Source organism: Meleagris gallopavo, chromosome 2, assembly GCF_000146605.3.
Source record: "Meleagris gallopavo isolate NT-WF06-2002-E0010 breed Aviagen turkey brand Nicholas breeding stock chromosome 2, Turkey_5.1, whole genome shotgun sequence".
In the NCBI taxonomy this organism is placed as follows: domain Eukaryota; kingdom Metazoa; phylum Chordata; class Aves; order Galliformes; family Phasianidae; genus Meleagris; species Meleagris gallopavo.
In genome coordinates this window covers 31416430-31436511 of record NC_015012.2, presented here as the reverse complement: position 1 = coordinate 31436511, position 20082 = coordinate 31416430, and the positions used below count along the sequence as shown (strand labels likewise).

General features: G+C 35.6%; 1 protein-coding gene across 1 annotated transcript in view; it reads left to right on the top strand.

Annotated features, from left to right (window-relative positions):
* BIRC6 (baculoviral IAP repeat containing 6) overlaps positions 1-20082 on the top strand; it is a gene marked incomplete at its 5' end in the record, with an annotated part of 55835 nt that overhangs the window by 17295 nt on the left and 18458 nt on the right. The window contains 18 exons of the mRNA XM_019613499.1: positions 1270-1419; positions 2502-2727; positions 5306-5466; positions 6159-6290; positions 8025-8156; positions 8421-8599; positions 9221-9351; positions 11330-11491; positions 11595-11726; positions 11993-12090; positions 13805-13952; positions 15336-15469; positions 16571-16705; positions 17189-17376; positions 18028-18345; positions 18751-18850; positions 19340-19554; positions 19742-19950. Of these exons, the coding sequence (XP_019469044.1) occupies positions 1270-1419; positions 2502-2727; positions 5306-5466; positions 6159-6290; positions 8025-8156; positions 8421-8599; positions 9221-9351; positions 11330-11491; positions 11595-11726; positions 11993-12090; positions 13805-13952; positions 15336-15469; positions 16571-16705; positions 17189-17376; positions 18028-18345; positions 18751-18850; positions 19340-19554; positions 19742-19950 (2950 nt within the window). The remainder of the gene's footprint in view (positions 1-1269; positions 1420-2501; positions 2728-5305; positions 5467-6158; positions 6291-8024; positions 8157-8420; positions 8600-9220; positions 9352-11329; positions 11492-11594; positions 11727-11992; positions 12091-13804; positions 13953-15335; positions 15470-16570; positions 16706-17188; positions 17377-18027; positions 18346-18750; positions 18851-19339; positions 19555-19741; positions 19951-20082) is intronic.

The following is a 20082-nucleotide window of genomic DNA, read 5'->3' as shown; positions in this document are numbered from 1 at the left end:
GTGCTGGGTGAAAGTGCAGGCTTCTTACTGGATCTCAGTAGGAAAGGCCCAATAAAATAGTTGATAAAAATAAATATAGTGAATCTTACATCTCTTCAAACACCAGGAAACTGTGTTCGTGCAGCATTGCTTGGACTCAGTATGGATTTTCCCATGATATTCTGCACTGTTTCTGTGTGTTGAAAAATTCCATCTTTTTGGTCATTCAAGCTGTTATATTCTTCTTTCAATTCTGTTTTGTTAAAACAACAATTTTATTAAGCCATTTTTTGGTCTGGTCTTACTGAAATCCAGTAAACCCTACACCATCTCTCTGTGCCTTTCCATCTGCGTGTTTCATTTCCCCTCAGTGCAAACCATGTACCTGCCAATTATGCTTTTATTTTGGATTTTACTACCTATGTTATCTCAAGTTGGTTTGTTTTAGTCTATCTGGATAATTTGCCTACTAGGGTTTTTCATAACAAGTTAAGAGCTGAACAGCATTCTGCAGTCAATTTTCAGAAAAAAGTGTAGAAGGCCTGCCAGGAATTTTCTTTCTATTTAAGTCCTACTTATTAGGATTTTGTAACTACTGCTTATTAGGATTTTGTAACTACTGTAACTGATAACACTCTTTCCCCAGTGCTATGTAAAATTGAACATTTCTTCTCACTGATTTCTTGATAAATGACAGAATTTGTCTGTGTGCATCACTTGATGGTGAATTCATTCAAGGCAACTCCCTCAAACGGTTTCAAATCTCTAGCAAAACATTTTGCCTGTTGAAAAATTTGGAATGACTGTTTTGGCTGTTGACCAAATCAGTGTTGTTATTCTAATAGTACAGTGCAAAGAGCTCTTCAGTTAGGAGAGTTGAGTAGGAAAATAATTTGAAAGGAACATTGAAAGGAAATTAATGCAACATGTACCAACAAGGTAGTATGCTGTGAGTTGATGTGATGGAACATTTTCTGTTTAAAGCATAATTTGAGTTACAGAAAGAGTAACAATGGATATGATTTGAGGTGTCTGCTGGGGCTTGTCTGGTTAATTACCTTTTGTTTTTCTCTCCCCTAATATTTTCTTTCCATTTATGCTGTTCACAAGCGGAGTTAGTATTTTTGTAGTTCTTCTGCTTTTTTTGTAGTAGTAAATAAAGCAAAATGAAATACCAGATCCAATAATTACATTAATAACTGTGTAGCACTTTAACAAGAAGGCTGTCTTATGAGTTGAGTTTAACTGTATGCCTGTCTAAACTTCTTTCATTGACTTTGATGACTTTAGGTGGAGAACTTCATTTCCTTCAGATTGGAGGAACGTGTGATGACATAGATGAAACTGATATACTTGTAGATGGATCCCTTTCTAAAAGTGTAGAGCAGTCGTCAGAAGGCATCAAGCCATTATCTAACCCTTCTAGTCCAGGCATTACAGGTAAATGGTTCATGTTTAAACGTGTCTAGCTTACATTAAGATGTTTGTATTATTAAAATCAAGTTTCTGAGCCATCTTTAATCTCTTCAGCATTTTCCTGCCTCATAGATGAAAAAGCAGAAGTAATAATTGTTGCAATAAGAGTGAGTTTTCTGCCTGACTCTGAGTCTGTCATCTTGAGTTTCATCACTTTTCTGAAAGAATTGCATATGTTCTCTCTCAAGCTGGAGGATGTGGTATTGTTGGTAACCTGATTTCTCTCTGACTTTCTTTGCAATGTAGTATGGTTCAGACTTAGTGCTGAGGGTGTGGTATTTGTTTTGTTGGTGTTTTTTTCTTTACAACTAAAATTATTCTCTTTTTTTTTTTTACTTGTAAGAGAAAATGCTAAAAATCTATGAAAATTGACATGATGCATACCTTACTTTCTGTGAAGTTTTCAATCTGTGTCTGAAGAAGCCTGTTTTAAGTGCTCCTTTGTAATGTTTGCTTAGGTATTTGTCTTCCTGACATATTTTATTTTTTAGTACTTTTTTGATGAATATCCGGTAAGCCTGTTTCTTCAGAACAGGACTTGCATACAGAGACAAAATATTTGTATAGGCACAATGTTTTTTTAAGTGCATTGTATATAGCATGCTTATTTATCATTTATCCTTCTTTTAAGCTAAACTGAGAGCTTCAAAAACATTCTAATAAGCCACCATAAAACATTGATAAGGATGTGCCAAAGTAATGTTTTAAACAACTATGATAAAATGTTAAAATTTCATACTAATGCCATGTGCCTGCTGGAATATAAAATTTTTATTTTCTTTACTCTGAGCCCCTAAGTGTATAAGAAGTGTTTTAATCAGCTTTACACAATTGAAATGTAACTGGCTAGCTTCTTCATTGTGATGGTTCTTGTTGTATCTCAACGTCCTCATAGTCCTTTTTTTTTTTTTTTTAACTTATCTTTGTGTCACACGTAGCTAACTTTATATATAGCAGTTTGATTTTTATGTCAAAATGTTCATAGGATGTTTTGAGGAGAAAACAATAATCTGTATAGTAAATATTTACATTCTATAATTATTCAGGAGTTGATCTTTTGGTGGACCAGCCATTTTCCCTTGAAACACTGACATCTCTGGTAGAACTGACTCGTTTTGAGACCTTGACACCACGATTTTCAGCCACTGTCCCTCCCTGTTGGGTTGAAGTCCAGCAAGAGCAGCAGCAAAGGAGGCATCCTCAGCATTTGCACCAGCAGCACCATGGAGATGCAGCTCAGCACACTCGAACTTGGAAGCTACAGACAGACAGGTAAGTAGAACAGTGGTACAAAAAGAATTGTGTGTGCGTAGGTGCTGTCATCACAAATTTTGAGTGACTTCGCTGTTTTTAAACAGTGTGCAAGTTTAAGGACATGCAGTTTAATAGAGTCTGCTCCTTGTTTTGTGGGTTGCAAGGCAGCTCTTCATGCCATAGTTATTGTAATGTATTCATGTATTTTTGTATTCCATGATTATTTTCTTATTAGATGAGTATGTTTGTCAGAATTAGATATTCTTCTTTTTCTATTAAAAAGAATCTTCTTGTGCACACATATTCTTAGCCATTTTTCATACTGCTTGCAAACGATGCAAGCAATAGGTACCAGTATAAATGTAATTGCTTGTCCTAATGCAAGTCTTCCTTATGTATTCTTTTTTAAAAAAGATACTGTAATATTAGAAGGATTTCAGAGAGTTCAGAAACTGATGAAAGGGGAGGTTTTTCACTCATAGTATAACTAGACTACTCATTGCCACAGTAAGATCTCTTCAGTACTGGAGATGAATATGGGGCCTTCTTGTCGGACCATTATACCACGTATACCAGCTAGATACTTAAAAGTTCCTTTGGAGCATCTACTACTGACTTCTGTCTAAAAAAAAATTAACAGAGTAAACCATTCACAGTTCTAACTTGGTATGACAGTGTGTGTTTTCCAGCATGCAGTCTATAGCAGACCACTGTAGACCAGCCAGTGTGTTACTTTAGCTTCAACTGGATGAACAGATTATTTAGTGTTTCTGAAGGTTTGCTCCTTTGAATGTCCCATTCACTTCATGTTTTGCACAGTGTCTATAGCAATATCCAAACATACCAAAAACAAACAAAAACCCACCTCCACACCTTCTGTTTTGTATAGGGCTAAGTATCGTGCAAGACCCAGGAAAGGCATGAATGATTCTGACAAGGTTTTAGTATTATTTTTGCTAAATCTTTTGTTGTGCTAAATGTTGTGGAATACATTTTCGTTATTTCATCTATCTATTTACACTTGTTAGCTGAAAATTTTTCACTGTTGCTTCTTAAGTCAAAACCACAAGCTTTCTTCTGTCCATCTTTCACCACCTCCCAAAGTAAATAATTTTCAGTACTGCTTTTTTTTGAAAGCAGGAGAGAACTTCCAAATTCTGTTACTGGTTTTCTGTGAGATCAGCAGTAAATAACTAGAGGCGTATAATGGTGTGCTTTGTACTGTGCTGTGTCTGAATTGCAAATGCTGTTTAAGCTTCTTGACTTCTAGTTTCCTCTTGGCCTAGAAGTTTTCTACTGCAGCATGAATAGTGCTGCCATTATACCTACTTGCTAGTTTGGCAGCCCTGCTTTTCCTGGACAGGCTGTTAATTGCTGCCATTGCAGCAAAGCTCCTGAATTCTCTCTTCTTCATCAAAGGCCTCAAGTGCATCTGGGACTGCTGAGGTGGAAACAAATGCCTTAAAAGGCAGATGGTTAACTTCTTAAATAGTCATTGAGGAGAAAATTAAACCATTCTCAAATTCTGTGGTTAATTCTAAACTTCCACAATATACAAAATGAGTTTGAAGGACGAATCTGGTTTATTGCAGCAGAAAAAAACTGGATTACTTTACCTATCTATTGCCTTAGAATTTGCTCATTAGTGTCTTCTGATGATTTAACTTGATGTGTAGATTCATTTTAGGAACACTGTGTGTTCTTTGAAAGAAAAAACACCTCTTACATTGTTTTTAAAAATTGTTTACTGATAAATTGATCTGAAAGAGCAATTAACTTAAATAATGTGACAATTCACTCGCAATTAGTTTTATTTGAATTGCTCTTTTCTTCAGTTTGAAGTGTTTATTGCAAACCCTTTTGTATCAAGCTGTGGAACTGATCTTTGAGGAGTACTTCTCAAGTTTATAATTTCAGTATAAAACAAAATTGGCTTTTAAAGGAAAATATGACTCATTAAAAGAAAGCTGCACCCATTTTACTCAGTGCTGGCTCCTGAGTGTGCATGTGGTAAGAAGCATTTCTCACCCTGTATAAATTACCAAGTATATTAAATGTATATATATATATATATATATTTTGAAACTAATACTTTGATCTTCCTGGATGTGGCTGTTCTAGTGCTAAAAAGCAGCACTGTTTAATAGTTAACAATGCAGAAGACCAATTTACAAGGTTGCAAGGCAGGTTACTGTCATGCTTTCATATAGTTCAGCAATTGGAAAATCCTTTTTTAGCATGTAGGGTTGTTTTTTTTTTTGAAGTGAAAATATGATGTTTATAGTAGTACAGAAGCAGTACTGTAATGAAGAGAATATGGAATCTTCACTACTGTTTTTATTCAATCATTGACTTGTTCTGCTGCCCTCCTTTCCCCAGACAATTGGCTTTTAAATTGTTCTTCACAAAATCAATTTTGGGCAACTGCAGATTGAAATCCTTCTACTTCAGAAATGAACATGTATATCAACTAACTTGAAATATCTTTTACCTTTTTTTTAAGGAACACATGCATAGATGGAGAATGTATTAGATAATGCTCCCTACTTGATCTGAATCTTAATAATAAATCTTTGTTTTCCTTTCTTCCTTACAGCAACAGCTGGGATGAACATGTCTTTGAGCTGGTTCTTCCAAAAGCTTGTATGGTTGGACATGTGGACTTCAAATTTGTTTTAAACTCAAACATCACGAACATTCCCCAGATTCAAGTGACTTTACTGAAAAATAAAGCTCCAGGCTTAGGAAAAGTCAATGGTAAGAAAGGACTTGAGGTATCTTTTTTTTCCTCAAAATCAGTGTTCTCTCTGAGGTATGTTAGAAGACTTGGTTGAAATCATGTAAATATTTTCATTTTCTACTCATTTCATTTTTATTCTGAGAAACAGAATCATGTTACTTTTTTCACTTAACATGTTAGAAAGTATATTGGGAAAGCAACCTTAATAAACAGTTTTAGAATCCTGATTTTGTGCACATAAAAAGTGATGGTTCAGAAAGTTTGAACCAAATTCTTATTCTGTGTTGTTTGAATCCTGTAGTTATTAAACAAGAGCAAAATTACTGTCAATAGTTATTCATACTGGAGGTCAACAGTTGAAACAATTTACGTCTTCTCATCTATGATTTGTAAGAACCATTTAATTGGAAAAAGAACTGTATTTAAGTATTATCAAAATAATATCTTGATGTTCAGTGTGAAAAACAATTATTTTAGCTCATTAAAATTTCAGTACTGGAATCTAATTACTTAGGAGTAATCTTCAGTTGATTGCTAGGAGGAGATATTTGGATGGTCATTCAAAGAAATATTTTATAACATTTACTGCAATTGCAATCTTAATATGAAAAAATGTAGAAAGCTGATACATTTTCAATGAAAACTACTGCTTCTGTTTTTTGTGAGCCTGAAGCAATGCTTATAAATTATGCTATTTTTTATTCTCCAGAAGCAGCAGTAGATAGACAGATCACATTTCCTCTATCTCCAGCTCATAATGTTGAAACAGAGAGAAATGGAAAGCCAGGACTGGTTGAATTCAGTGAAGAAATGCAGTATATGGATGTAGAGGAACCACAGTGTAAGTTTCATTTATCTTGTTATAGTTTGTTTAAAATGTAAGCTTGCTTTTTTGAACTTCTGTTTTGATTATATACTGGAATTTCTCCATTAATATTACTCAGCCATTTGAGACAATCTCATTTCTTGGTCCTGCTCAGTGATGCCTTTCTCATTGCTCTGTTTTACTGTAGGAGTTAAAAGTCAAGATAGATGGATAAACTGATTGTACTGAAGGCTTTTCATGTTTCAAAACAGATTAGTACTTATTTGAATTTAAGTACTTTCCTAACTTAAACAATTACTGTATTCCAGAAATATTTTACATGTTTCCTTACCTAGTTCTAAAACAGTTGTTTTGAGTTCTTAGCTTTTTTAAGAGATTGCTAACTGCAAACCAGGAAAAATAATAAACAGCTTGTTAAGAGTTCATAACCAGTCAGTTACCTTTCAGCTCTTATCAGAGTTGATCTGCCTATTTTTATTATCATATAATTTTTTAAAACAATTTTTGTTAACCAGTGCTCTTCTGCAAAAGGTACTAAAAAGACTCAGCAACCAAATTGGATCTGACTGAGGAGAGCTACTAACTCCTAACAGGAAAAATTAATAGTTGAAGTGATTCAAGCTGAGAACTTAGATTCTTTTTGTGGGTTTATTCATCAGTCTTCCTTATCTTTTATGTGACCAGCATTATGTAGGGCATGATTCCAAGGCAGATGTTGCACAGAGTAGGGAAAGAGAAATCAAAGGAGAGTTAAAAAGTGAAAATGTGGTGGAAAGAAAAGATGTTTCATGCTTATGAACTGTCAGAAAGATGAGTGAAGGATGATTTCAGTATGCTATGGGATAGATAAATTGGTCAAATTGATTTTTTTACTTTTTTTTTTTATAAGACCTAGTGGGGGTTGTGGCTCAAAATGTGTTGTTTCATCATTTTATTAGTTGTGTATTTTGTGGTTCTAAGATGGTCAATGTACATACTGTCATAGAATCACAGAACAGTTTAGGTTGGAAAGGAATCTAAAAGACCCACCCTGCTGTGGACAAGGTGGCTGCCTGCTGGATCATTGCCCAAAGCACCATCAAATCTGGCCACGAACATCTCCAGGGATGGGGGGCTTCAAACCATTACCTCTTGTTCTGTCTCTACATTTTCTGATGAAGAGCCTCTTGTAAGCCTCTTCAAATACTGAAAGGTAGCTATAAGGTCTTTCCAGAACCTTCAAATCTATAGGTAAATAAGCACAACTTTCTCAGTCTTTTCTCAAAGGAGAGGTGCTCCAGCTGTCTCTGATCATCTCATCGGCCTTCCTCTGGAACCGCTGTAACAGATCCGTTTCTTTTCTGTGTTTGGGCTCCAGAATTGATGTGAGGTCTCACAAAAATAGAGAGAATCACCTCCTTTAATGTGCTGGCCATGCTTCTTTAGGTGCATCCCAGGGTATGGTTGACTTTCTGACCTTCAAGGACACATTGCTGGCTCGTGTTGAGCTTTTCACCTACCAGCACTCCCAAGTCCTTCTCCACAGTTGTATTATTCATATAACTGAAAGTGATTTGAAAACTGTCAGTTACCTCTTGATTTTATTGGAGAATGGCTACAAGTGAACCTAAAGTAGCTTATCATTTTTTCAATGTCCAGTTTATGTGTTTAGTGATCTCTTTGACACAGTGTATTTTTAACCCCTGCAAGTGATCAGATTTTGTGACTTTAAGATTTGTAGTTCAGATCTGTATTATTCATATTTTTAAGGTCTTAGGTTGTGTCCATTTTTGGAGGAACATAAGGAGGATATACTCTGTGGTCCAGTATGGTTGGCTACTGGACTTGATCTGTCAGGACACGCTGGAATGTTGACACTAACAAGTCCAAAGCTTGTTAAAGGTAAAACAGTTTACTGTGCTGTTCACATGAAGTATGCATGTCTGAATTGCATCATGTACTTTTGTTGTCAGACTTTGGTTTGAATTTATCTTCATGTTGACAAATTTTGCTATATGTAACACAGCAGTGAGTAGTGATGTGAAAATACCAGTTAATGTAGTTGAGCTCTGCTTGTGTATGCTGTATGTCTGAAAGATGTTACACCTTGCCCTTGTGACTTATATGTATTCTTCCGCCTCTTTCTTTTTTTTTCTTCACTTCCAGGCATGGCCGGTGGCAAGTACCGTTCATTTTTAATTCATGTTAAAGCAGTGAATGACAGAGGAACAGAAGAAATCTGCAATGGTGGCATTAGGCCAGTTGTTAGAATACCATCTCTAAAACCACAGACTAACAAGGGCCATTCCCTTGCTTCATTATTGGCAAAAGTTGCAGCAGGCAAGGTACTGAATAGCCAAGAAAGACATCTGTGTTAAAGTTGTAGAATTGGGATGGTTTAGATCACCAGAAAAAAAAAAAGACAGCTCTTAAGAGAATTAAGATCCATGACAAATAACTTTTTTTAGGAGTTTATGTTGCATTAATGCTTTCAAGAATGAGAGTTGTAGAGTGGTTTCTTGAAAGTTAGTTCTTCTGTGAAAGTTTGGTTCCTGTTGTGAGCGTTTGAATCTGAAACTTCTGTTTTCATGAGTGGTTTTTAGTAGCTGATCAACCTTGTCCTTTTATGAGGATTTGTATGTGTGTTTTACTCTTCGATTGTTGCGGTTGGAAGATTGGATGATGTGAGGTACTTCTTACTAGAATGGTTAGAACATGATAAACTACAAACAATGCTAAATGTGATGCTCTGCATATAAGTAGTTTGCTTTAGTACAATACCTCAAAATACTTCTTTTAGCTTAAATAAAATCTTGACTTTCCCCTGTGCTGTTGCTAACAAGCTGTAAATATTTCGGTGTTTATAGTGAGAGATTTTGCTTAGCTGTATGCGCTTTGTTCTGAACAGAGTACGTAGATGCAACAATCAATCCTTTAATTCCCCTCTCCTCCTCTCTAAACATCAGGAAAAACCGTCTAGCAAAATTGAAGCCGGTAACTCTTCAAGAAAATCTGATAATCTTAGAGGTTGTGACTTACTTCAAGAAGTCTCTGTAACAATTCGAAGATTTAAAAAAACTTCAGTTTCGAAGGAAAGGTTTGTAGATGTTTTATAATTACAAGAAGTATTGGTTTCAGTTAGAGCCTTCATGAAGTACTTCCTTGAAATATCGCAGCACAAATCACTGTTTAAAGTTGTCACTTCGTACATATGTTTTATATGAGAAGTCCAGTAAGTCATGTATTTTGAGGGCGTTGTGCTGTGTAAGTAAAAAAACATATATAATCCTTAATGCACGTAGCTATGTTCTGAGTAATTACTTGGCCTACTTGTAAAGAGAAAGGTAAATAATAGCAATTTTTCTTGATGATTTAGATAAATTACTTAGTCAGACATTTGAAGAGGTATTTTTTCCTTTTTATTTCTACACATTTTCTTGTTTCTTGTTGCACAAAATATGCGTCAAAAAGTACAGAATGAAATTCGGTTATCAAATTATTACTCAAATGCAAGGTAAAGTCTCTGTGGATTGGTACTACAAATGTAATGCTATATAAATGATATAGTATTTAATTTGTATTGCCAACTGCCTCACCACAATGGTAGCACTAAGTGTAAGGGGCTGTAATGTTATCAAAGGGGCTGCGAGGCCAGGAAATAAGAATGACTTCATTCGCTGTAAGTGGTTTAGAGAAGTGTCTCGTTAGGATATAATATAGATGATATTTTTGGACACAGTTGATGAGTGTTTCTTGGAGAAGATGGTCAATGAAAATGCAAGAAAAGAATGCAATCCTTAAGTTGGGATGGAGGATTTGTTTCAAAACTTAGTCATTTGATAACAGCAGCTACAGAACACTTGAAGAAAGATTAACAACTATTCCCTTATCTTCTGTCTTAAACAAAAAGATAAATTACTTGAAATAAAAAGGTATTGTTCAAAATGTGGACATCCAGGAGAAAATAACAAAAGTACTCAGACAGGATGTATGTTTACATTAAAATAAGCAAAAATAAAATGTATTTGAAGAATGAGGAACAAAATTAAGTAATTGCATAGTGTATATAGTATACTATAGTAATAATTTTACTTTAAGCATCAGGAGCAGAAATCTTGTCACTTGGATTGTAGGGTCAATTGATGATCAGATATAGATAAAGCATTCAGAACAAAGAATGAATTGTCTACATCAGTGTTTATGGTGGAGGATACAAAGAAATCTGAAGCATGTGAATTTCTAGCACGGATGATATTTTAGAAGACCAATCTAAAATGTAATTAATTGTATAATAGGTTACAGATCAAACTGACAAGGTGAACAGTAGTATTGTTTAGGACTGGTTTGTGTTCACTAAAGAATTTTAGGAGTCCTCCAGGGTGAAGGAGATGAATTTCTAGTGGAAGTGAAGTTTCATGTTGTGAAATGCTTCAGAACATAAGGACAGGCATATGATAATAAAGAATGGCTCTGAAAATGGTTCAAGGTGACCATCGACTTGTAAGCCTGTTGATATTACTAATCTTCCAGCACAACATTGTTTTTGATTTTCCAGAAAACCTCTGGTGATGGCTTTCTGGTGATGGCTTTTGTCAGAACTATGAAGTAAGGGGGATCCTGAATAAATTAGCAACAGGCTCTTTAATGTGCTGGAAGTAGATACATTCAAGTAGTTGTGAAAGAATGTTGCAGACGATCAAAGTTTGCTTAGGTTTACAACTTAGTAAGTGTGTTAATACAGGAGGAAAAAAAATAAATCTACAATAATTAATAATTAAATCTACAATAATTGAGTAGAAAATAGAAATGTTGGGAATCTTAAGAGTCACCAAGGTTGGAAAAAATGTCCAAAATCATCTAGTCCAGCCGTTCACATATCGCCAATATTTCCTACTAAACCATGTTCCTTATCATCTAAACTTCTAGGGAAGATGTCATATATGCATGTACTGCTTTAACTGTCATCAAGGCATCTTTTTTTTTTTTCTTAAGACAGGTTACAAAATTAGAAGGAGAATAGGAGAGTGACCATACTGAATAATTGTTTGTTTTTTTTTATCTCTTCCTTTCCCCAGAGTTCAGCGGTGTGCCATGTTACAGTTTTCAGAGTTCCATGAGAAGCTGCTCACTACTCTTTGCAAAAAGACAGATGATGATCTGACTACCGAACATGCTCAGAGTCTTGTGCTAGATACACTTTGTTGGCTAGCAGGAGTGTATTCAAATGGACCTGGCAGGTAAGAGAGAATTTGTGTCTAAACTAGTTTAGATGTTTGTCAATAACTTCTCTTTTAGAACAGTTTTATATGATTATCTAAGGCATGCACCTTGTTTTTGCAGCTCAAAGGAAGGAAGCGACAGCTTGCTTTCCAAAACACGCAGATGTGTCTCTGATATAATACGTGTTTGTTTCTTTGAAGCTGGACGGAGCATAGCTCACAAATGTGCACGGTTTCTTGCACTGTGCATCAGGTGAGTGCAGTTTTATTTGAGGTGGATATGCTTTTTGTAAATGTGTATTTGGATGTTCTGCATGCAATCTGAATTGTGTAGATAGGGTTTGGTTATTGTTTAAATACATGAACAAGTTGATCTAGAAGATCTTCTGTTGATGAAAAATATGTTAGGAAATGGCTGTGAAGGGCATCCAGTTTTCTACTTCATCTTCTGGAGGAGATCTCATGTTTCCTTTTTACCTTGTTAAACCTTAAAGTGTCTGGCTGTGTGTTTCTTTGTAGCAATGGCAGGTGTGACCCAAGTCAGCAGGGTTTTGGATCAGTTCTCCTAAAAGCTTTACTTGACAATATGCCTCTTCTACCTGCTGCTGCAACAGGTGGTATGTATACAATGTTTATTGTCATGCAAAAACACAGTTCCTTTGTTTGTCATGTTTTGTTGGACTGTCTTGTAGAACAGGAATTCTATAATCGTTAGTACTGACTGCTTCTTGGTGTGGTCTGGTCCAGTGGTGGATTGTAGAAATTTATGCGAATTACCTTCCTTATAATGCTGAGGCAGTAAAGTTTCAGGAGACCTCATGTAAGTTTTGCATGACTTTTTGAAAATGCTCAGCAATCACAGGTTCTTTTGCTGTAAGTGACGGTCAGTATTGTCTCTTACTTTTGAAAATTAGTTAATTTATTCGTTCCAAGGAGTCTGGCAATCCAAGCAATGTTCAGTTAGGGCAGCTCGCTTCTGTTACTTTTGAACCAAAAGGAAATTTTGAACTAATTAAATTGTACTAAATTAAATTGTACAATACAGATGAGAATGAGTGTTGTGTCTTTGCACCTTGTTGCCTGATGGAATAGGAAGATGACGTCAAGCACTACACTCATATTTGGGTTAGTGAGGCCTGTTTTGTATTTTTCACAGTATGATGCTTAATTGCATCTTACTTGGCATCACCAAGGGACTTTGAAGGAAAATTACTTTTCAGTCCAAAATGCTTGCTGTGTTAATGAAGTTAAAACATTTAACACACTGCTTCTGAGGATATTGAATGCACGGGGGGGGAAGAGGAAAGGAGAAAGCTAAGATTTCTGTTTTCACATAGAACCTTTGGAAGCATTGTGCTTCCAAAATTATCTGTAAGAAGAAGAATCTGCAGCAAATACAGAATAAAGAGACAGCAGCTAAAAACAGGATAAAAGGAAAGAGCCGAATCTAGAATGAGAGTTGACCCAGAAGGAATTGGAACCTTTAACCTAGCAATTTGGAGTGGCAAGAGCATTTTGTTTGTGTTTAGTAAAAGCAGAGTGCAGAAGTAATAGAAGAAGTATGTGCAAAATTTTCTCTTTGGGGCTTTAGTTTATTCCATTATAAAGTAGCCAGTAAGGGAAGTATTTGTGAAAGCACGATTACAGAATGATTCTACATTAAAGTTACTTCTCTTGCCCCTCCCTCTGCCCCTCAAAAAAAACATGAGAAAGACATCGGTGGATGAGGGGAGAATAAGAATACTTATGTTCAGTAATTCATTAGTTTGTTTGTTGGAGGGCCACAAAGGTAATCAGAGGGCTGGAGCACCTCTCTTATGAAAACAGACTGAAGGAGCTGGGCTTGTTCATTCTGGAGAAGAGAAGTCTGAGGGGAGACCTCATTAAAGCTTTCCAATATTTAAAGGCAGATTATAAACAGGAGAGAAATCAATCTTTTGCATGGGTAGATACTGATAGGCCAAGGGGGAGTAGTTTTAAACTAAAAGAGGGAAGATTTAGATTAAATGTCATGGGCAAGTTTTGAGAGTGTGGTGAGGTGCTGGAGCAGGTTGCCTAGAGAGGCTGAGTGCTCCATCCCTGGAGCTGTTCAAGGGCAGGTTGGTTAGGGCCCTGGGCAGCCTAGTCTAGTACTTGACCTAGCAGTTGGCAACTCTGCCTGTGACATGTGGGTTGGAAATCAGTGGTCCTTGAAGTTCCTTCTCACTTGAGCTGTTCTGTGTTGTCATGATTTATCACTTCCATTTGATTATATTCTTAATAGACCTTCTTAGTGAAATATTCACGTGCTATTACACTTGGAATTAATTTTATTTTATATTTTTAATGCAGGATCGGTGTATTGGTATTTTGTACTGCTGAATTATGTAAAGGATGAAGATTTGGCAGGATGTAGTACAGCTTGTGCATCACTGTTAACGGCTGTGTCCCGACAGCTGCAGGATCGCCTGACACCTATGGAAGCATTACTACAAACAAGGTACTAAGAGCAGTAGTTGTTGTAAATGTAAAGACAAAAATGCAAACTGTCTGATGTTCTGAAAATTGTTGGCTGTTTAAAATGAAATCCGTGTTGCATTATTTGAACAAGGACTAATATGATACAGCTCTGAGAAATGGTTGCAAAGGTAAAGGTGAATTAAATTACTGTCCTGCAATTTACAATATGAGCGTGTAAATGATGTTTGAAATTGTGCTATCCTTAAATAGTATTTAAGCTATTTAGTGTAAGGATTAACAAGGCATCATCTCTTTTGAGTACGGGAGGGAATAAAAAATACTTAATAGTTTTTATTCTGCGTAATGCTTCATAAAACTGTAGGCTGTCTGCAAGCTGACTGTATGTTTAAAGAATTGCTACTGAATGTCACGTTTTAAATGTAAACACTAGGAGTTATTCACTGGTAATGCACATTCTTATTCTAAATTACACAGCAGTATAGTTTATGGCTATAATTTTGCATCTTTTAGATGTTGAACCAATTGTTTTTGTTAACTTTGGGTTTACCTGCTGTATCTAAAGGAGATTCCTGGTGGTTTTGCAGCAGTTTCCAAAGCCATATTATGATGATGGGAGCATGCTGCTATTATGCAGCTTTTCCAGTCGACTTTTCTAGTCTTGCTTAATAATTTGGCCCAGCTTACATGTTTTTTGCTCCTCTTGCCACTTGTTTGTTGTAGGTATTGATAAAAACACTACTGATTTATTTATTTATTTATTCATGTATTTATTTATTTTACTACTCTATTTTCGTTTTTCTTCAAATAAAAAAGCCTAATTGGCTTGGGTCCATCTTGCTACCTGAGTGATTGTCTTAATTCCCTATGGTACTGCCAGAAAAAGAAGCAATGAGATTTGATTCTCCTAAGGTATTTAAAGTACTGGCAAGTGTTGATTGATATTCCTATTAGTGTTTCCCTTTTTCTTCTGACTTCAGCTGGAAGAACAAGCTGAATTGGAATTTATTTTGATATTTTTGAAAAGAGTACTTAATTTTAATTGACTTCAGGTAAATGTCTAATTCATTGCGTGCAGACATGCATATTGCTCTAATTGTTTTAGGTTTACAGTTCTAGTTTTCATATCTGAGTATGATTATATGTCGTATTTCCAGGGCAGTGTTAAATCTCCAAAACCACATAGCAACAGTTCCTTAATTAGTAACATAAGCTGTTTGAATATATCTCTTAAGTGATTTTATGAAAAAGTAGCAACTGGTAATTTTTGAGATATGTCAGTTGATTGAAAAGAGTGGTTTGAAATATAACAAATTCTACATGTAATATTTGCCCTTTTTCTCTAAGTAAATTGATGTTAATTCTTATTGTTTGAATACTGCTATTTGTCTTACTCTGTTTGCAGATATGGATTATATAGTTCACCTTTTGATCCAGTTCTCTTTGATTTGGAAATAAGTGGCTCCTCTTGTAGAAATGTATACAACAGCAGCATTGGTGTTCAATCCGATGAAATCGATTTGTCTGATGTTCTGTCAGGTACATATGTTTAACAGTAATCCATTACAGAAAAATTAGTAATTCTGTTTACTGTGCTGATTTTCTTAGGTAAGTTTGGTTTTTATACTTTCCATATGTTTTGTAGTTGTATGCAGTGAATTTCAAGAGATTCTCTTGTTTCATGAGATCTCCTACAATTCCTGTGGGCCATAAGGAAAGATTAAAGTCTTTTTCTGCTCGTGTAAAGGAGCAAAGAGAAGGCTAGATATTAAGCAGAGAGGCTGACACCATTCTCTGTGTCAGAGTCATCAAGGAAATCATTTGTCACTTCAATTTAGCAGCTTGTCTTAGGTATCCATTTATTATTCATTCAGACTTGCAGCGGTCTCCAAAGCAGAGAAATATAAATGGATTGTTCAAGACTCAGGAAGCTGCCAGATGATTCCCTTTAATTAAATATTACAGATCTCATGAGATTTTGTTGTTGTTGTTTCAAAGACACTAAAAAATAAATTAAATATTCTTGTTTCTACATCTCAGGTGAAATGTTAAGCCTTGGAATGTCCTGAGAAGAATATATTTACCTCTCCAGAAATTGTTTTCATGGCAAACATATTTCATCAATCATAGTGACTGTTTTCCTTTTCTTGGTTGCTTTTGTACACCATCTTTCCAGTGCTCCCTCAATACTACACAATATAATGTTTAATATATTGAACAAAAGCCTTGATTTTATTCAAATTTAGTGTATGATCTTTGTCAGTCTGCTATTTTCCTGTCTTTCTTTCCAGGTACGTCAATGCATTTCTGGAGCTTTCTGATATGATAGAAAAAGTAAAGCATCTGCATATGATTTTTCTGGAATTAAGGAAGTTAAATTTTGCATTATACTTTTGCACATGATATTTTTGCACTTGATATTTTCACTTAAGATGCTCTGTTCAAATTTGGTAGCATTATCCATTTTAAAATATGCTCCCATCTATACATATTGCAGATGTGATAGAGTTGTGCTTGTTCCATACATGAAGCTATGAAATAGTAAAATCATTAAATTCAGATGTTCCTTTCAACGCTTTGGAACTTGCAGTGTTGTTGTCAAGAGATTATTAGATGATGGAGCAAATACTTCTCTTTCAGGAAATGGGAAAATAAGCAGCTGTGCAGCTGCTGAAGGAAGTTTTACCTCTCTTACTGGGCTTTTGGAAGTTGAACCTCTGCACTTTACGTGTGTTTCAACAAGTGATGGAACTAGAATAGAAAGGGACGATGCAAGTACGTTTACTGGTATATACAATTTTTCATTTTTTCTACTTAGCATAATTCTACAGTATGAGATCTTTAATTGGACTTAGTGGGCAGCTGTTTGACAAATTGATTGTCTGTGGTTTTTAAATGTTTTTTTTTAAATGACTACATCAGTTTATTCATAGAGTTTAGCAAACTAGATACTAAATTTTCCTGTATGTGAGTGTAATGTAAAAATTTGCATGTGTGCTTAATGTGGCAAAAGCATTTGAAGGCTTTAGGAGGATCTTCTATAATGTAAATGTTGCATGTACACTGTGCACAGTCTATAAACCATATACGTTGCAATTCAACATCGTGTTATTTTTTAAGAAGTCAATAAAAAAAAACTTACTTTGTTTTTACATTGCTGTTAATAATTATTAAGGAGTTCAAAATGTTTATTATCATTTCTGTTCTACATACATGATTTTGTTTTTGTTTGCTTGTTTTTTGTTTGTTCCATGCCAGTGAGTACCTTTGGGGTTACCCCAGCAGTTGGTGGTCTCTCATCTGGAACGGTTGGGGAAGCCTCGACAGCACTGAGTTCAGCAGCCCAGGTAGCTTTGCAGTCTCTTTCTCATGCAATGGCCTCAGCCGAGCAACAGCTCCAGGTGCTGCAAGAGAAACAGCAGCAGCTTTTGAAGCTTCAGCAACAGGTTGGAGGCTATTTGGCTATTTTTTAATGCTGTCTCTAAACTTCAGAAGCTGAGTAAAGTAATTGCAGAGCTAGTCACTTCTCCTTTTTTTATTTTTTTTTTTTTCTTCCTTTTTCCTTCTTTTTTTCCATAGTGCATTTGAGGAAGGAACAGCCCTGGACTGAGGATTCCCTCTCCTTAAGCAAAATACTGATTTTCTTCCTGTTGTTTTGGTCTTCAGACTTGTTTCTTATATATTTTGAGAGTGGGGAATTTATTATCAATACTAAATCTTAATACCTAGGAAAATCAATCTGTGAAATTAAGAAAGCCCACTGAAATGAAAAGCATTGTTGCACACGTGGGGAAGTACCAGCGATGAAGTCATTATCAGAATGCAGTTTGTGTTGACACTGTGTTGACTCTACTCTGTTGTTCAGTTCTAGGTTAATTACTCAAATTAATTACTCATTTGCTCGTGTTCCTCAGCAAGGGAAGTCTAACGGAGTACAGTTTCATTTTTCATCTTATAGTAGATAACTCTCATGCTAATGTGGAATTTGTGAATTTCTTAAATCTAGCTTATAATGAAAGCTGAGCTTGTTGTTCAGTACTGCGCCTGTGTTCACAAGCAGTAATCTGCTACATATGTTATTTTAATTTTCCCCACAGAAAGCTAAGCTGGAAGCAAAACTACATCAGACAACAGCAGCAGCAGCAGCAGCAGCAGCATCAGCAGTTGGTCCCGTTCACAACTCTGTGCCTTCTAATCCAGTAGCAGCCCCAGGCTTCTTCATTCATCCTTCAGATGTAATTCCACCCACACCAAAAACAACTCCTCTGTTCATGACTCCTCCTTTGACTCCACCTAATGAGGCAGTTTCTGCTGTTATCAGTGCAGAGCTTGCTCAGCTTTTCCCTGGTTCAGTCATTGATCCCCCAACAGTTAACCTTGCTGCACATAACAAAAATGCAAGCAAATCTAGAACGGTAATTATTTTTGTTTTCTTTCTGCAGAAATGAAATGATGTTAGTCATATCAGGGTCTAATTTGTACTTGAGTGCTAGTAGGTACCTGTTTATTTGAATGAGATGTGAAAACTATCACTGAGTTTAGACTGTATGAAAAAAAAGACTTTATGAACGCAAATTACAGTTACATACCTCAAATTATTTCTTTAATTTGGAGCTAGTTTATCAGTATAATGAGTTATTAATAGTTAGAACCTTGTTGTTAATACATTTTGCTGCTGCATGCTCAAATATAAATGGAGTGCAGGTATTTGGACGTCTTTAAATTGTAAGAGGTTTTCTTAGAGTTTCTCATAAAGTGTAGATTATTACAAATGCAATGCACTAATGATTTAGTTATAATTTTGTTTTCCCCTTCTTCAGAATCCACTTGGATCTGGTCTTGCTCTTGCATTATCTCATGCTTCACATTTTCTTCAACCTCCACCTCATCAATCAATTATTATAGAGCGAATGCACTCAGGTAAAACCAAAATTTTAATAATGATGTTCTAACAGATGTTTTCTAACAGTTAAATATTTTCTAAGATCTTCAATCAGTTACTTAGCTGCAGTCTTATTTGTCTTTCTAAAAGAAAGAAATTTGAATTTGCGTTTCCGTTTTTTCTGGAAGTTTAAGCCCCAACATTCAGTGAAGTTGAAAACCAAGTTGAAAAATCTTTGGGAGATGCACTGAGGGAATAATGTATGTTGGGTCTTCATACAGAGCATCACTTATGAAGTAATGCATATATTAGCATATATTAAGCATATATTAAGTAGAACCCCCAGTTTTCTTTTAATGAGTACAAGCTAGGCTGAGAGATTTTGAGTCTGTGCCATTATGTTGAACCTCAAATATACACCTTTTTGAACAGTATAGAAACAAGATTTGTTGTTTGAGGAGTAACATCTCTTCACTGATTAGCGTGCACTGGTATTCTATCTAGGCAATCCTGTGCTTTTCCCATAGGAGCAAGAAGATTTGTGACCTTAGATTTTGGAAGGCCTATATTGCTGACAGATGTATTGATACCCACTTGTGGAGATTTGGCTTCTTTGTCAATTGACATCTGGACCTTAGGAGAAGAAGTAGATGGAAGGCGATTGGTAGTGGCTACTGATATTAGCACACACTCACTGATTTTACATGACTTGTTGCCACCACCAGTTTGCAGATTTATGAAGGTAAGAGGGGATGTACTGCACACCATCTCTTTTAAACTCTTGACCATCATTAGTATATGAATTTCCCTTAAGTCTTCTTCAGATCTAACTTTAGTTGGCTATATGCTGTTTTATGAATTCTTGACTGCGGATTTATTTTGCCTGTTTTGATACAATTGTACTACAGTACTGTTGCGTTCTCTTTCAGATCACTGTTATTGGTCGATATGGTAGTACAAATGCCAGAGCAAAAATTCCATTAGGATTTTATTATGGCCATACATATATCTTGCCTTTTGAAAATGAGCTGAAATTAATGCATGATCCCCTCAGAGGAGAAGGTGAAGCTGCAAATCAGCCAGAAATTGACCAACATTTAGCAATGATGGTTGCGTTGCAAGAGGACATACAATGCAGGTTAGAAGAAAATATGCTCATTTACTAGTTATTTTAACTTCAAACAATGGAATAATCCTACTGTTGTCTTTTTCTTCCTGTGATATTCTTCAGATAAAAGAAAACTCTACCTTTGCTTTAGAGTTGTTACAG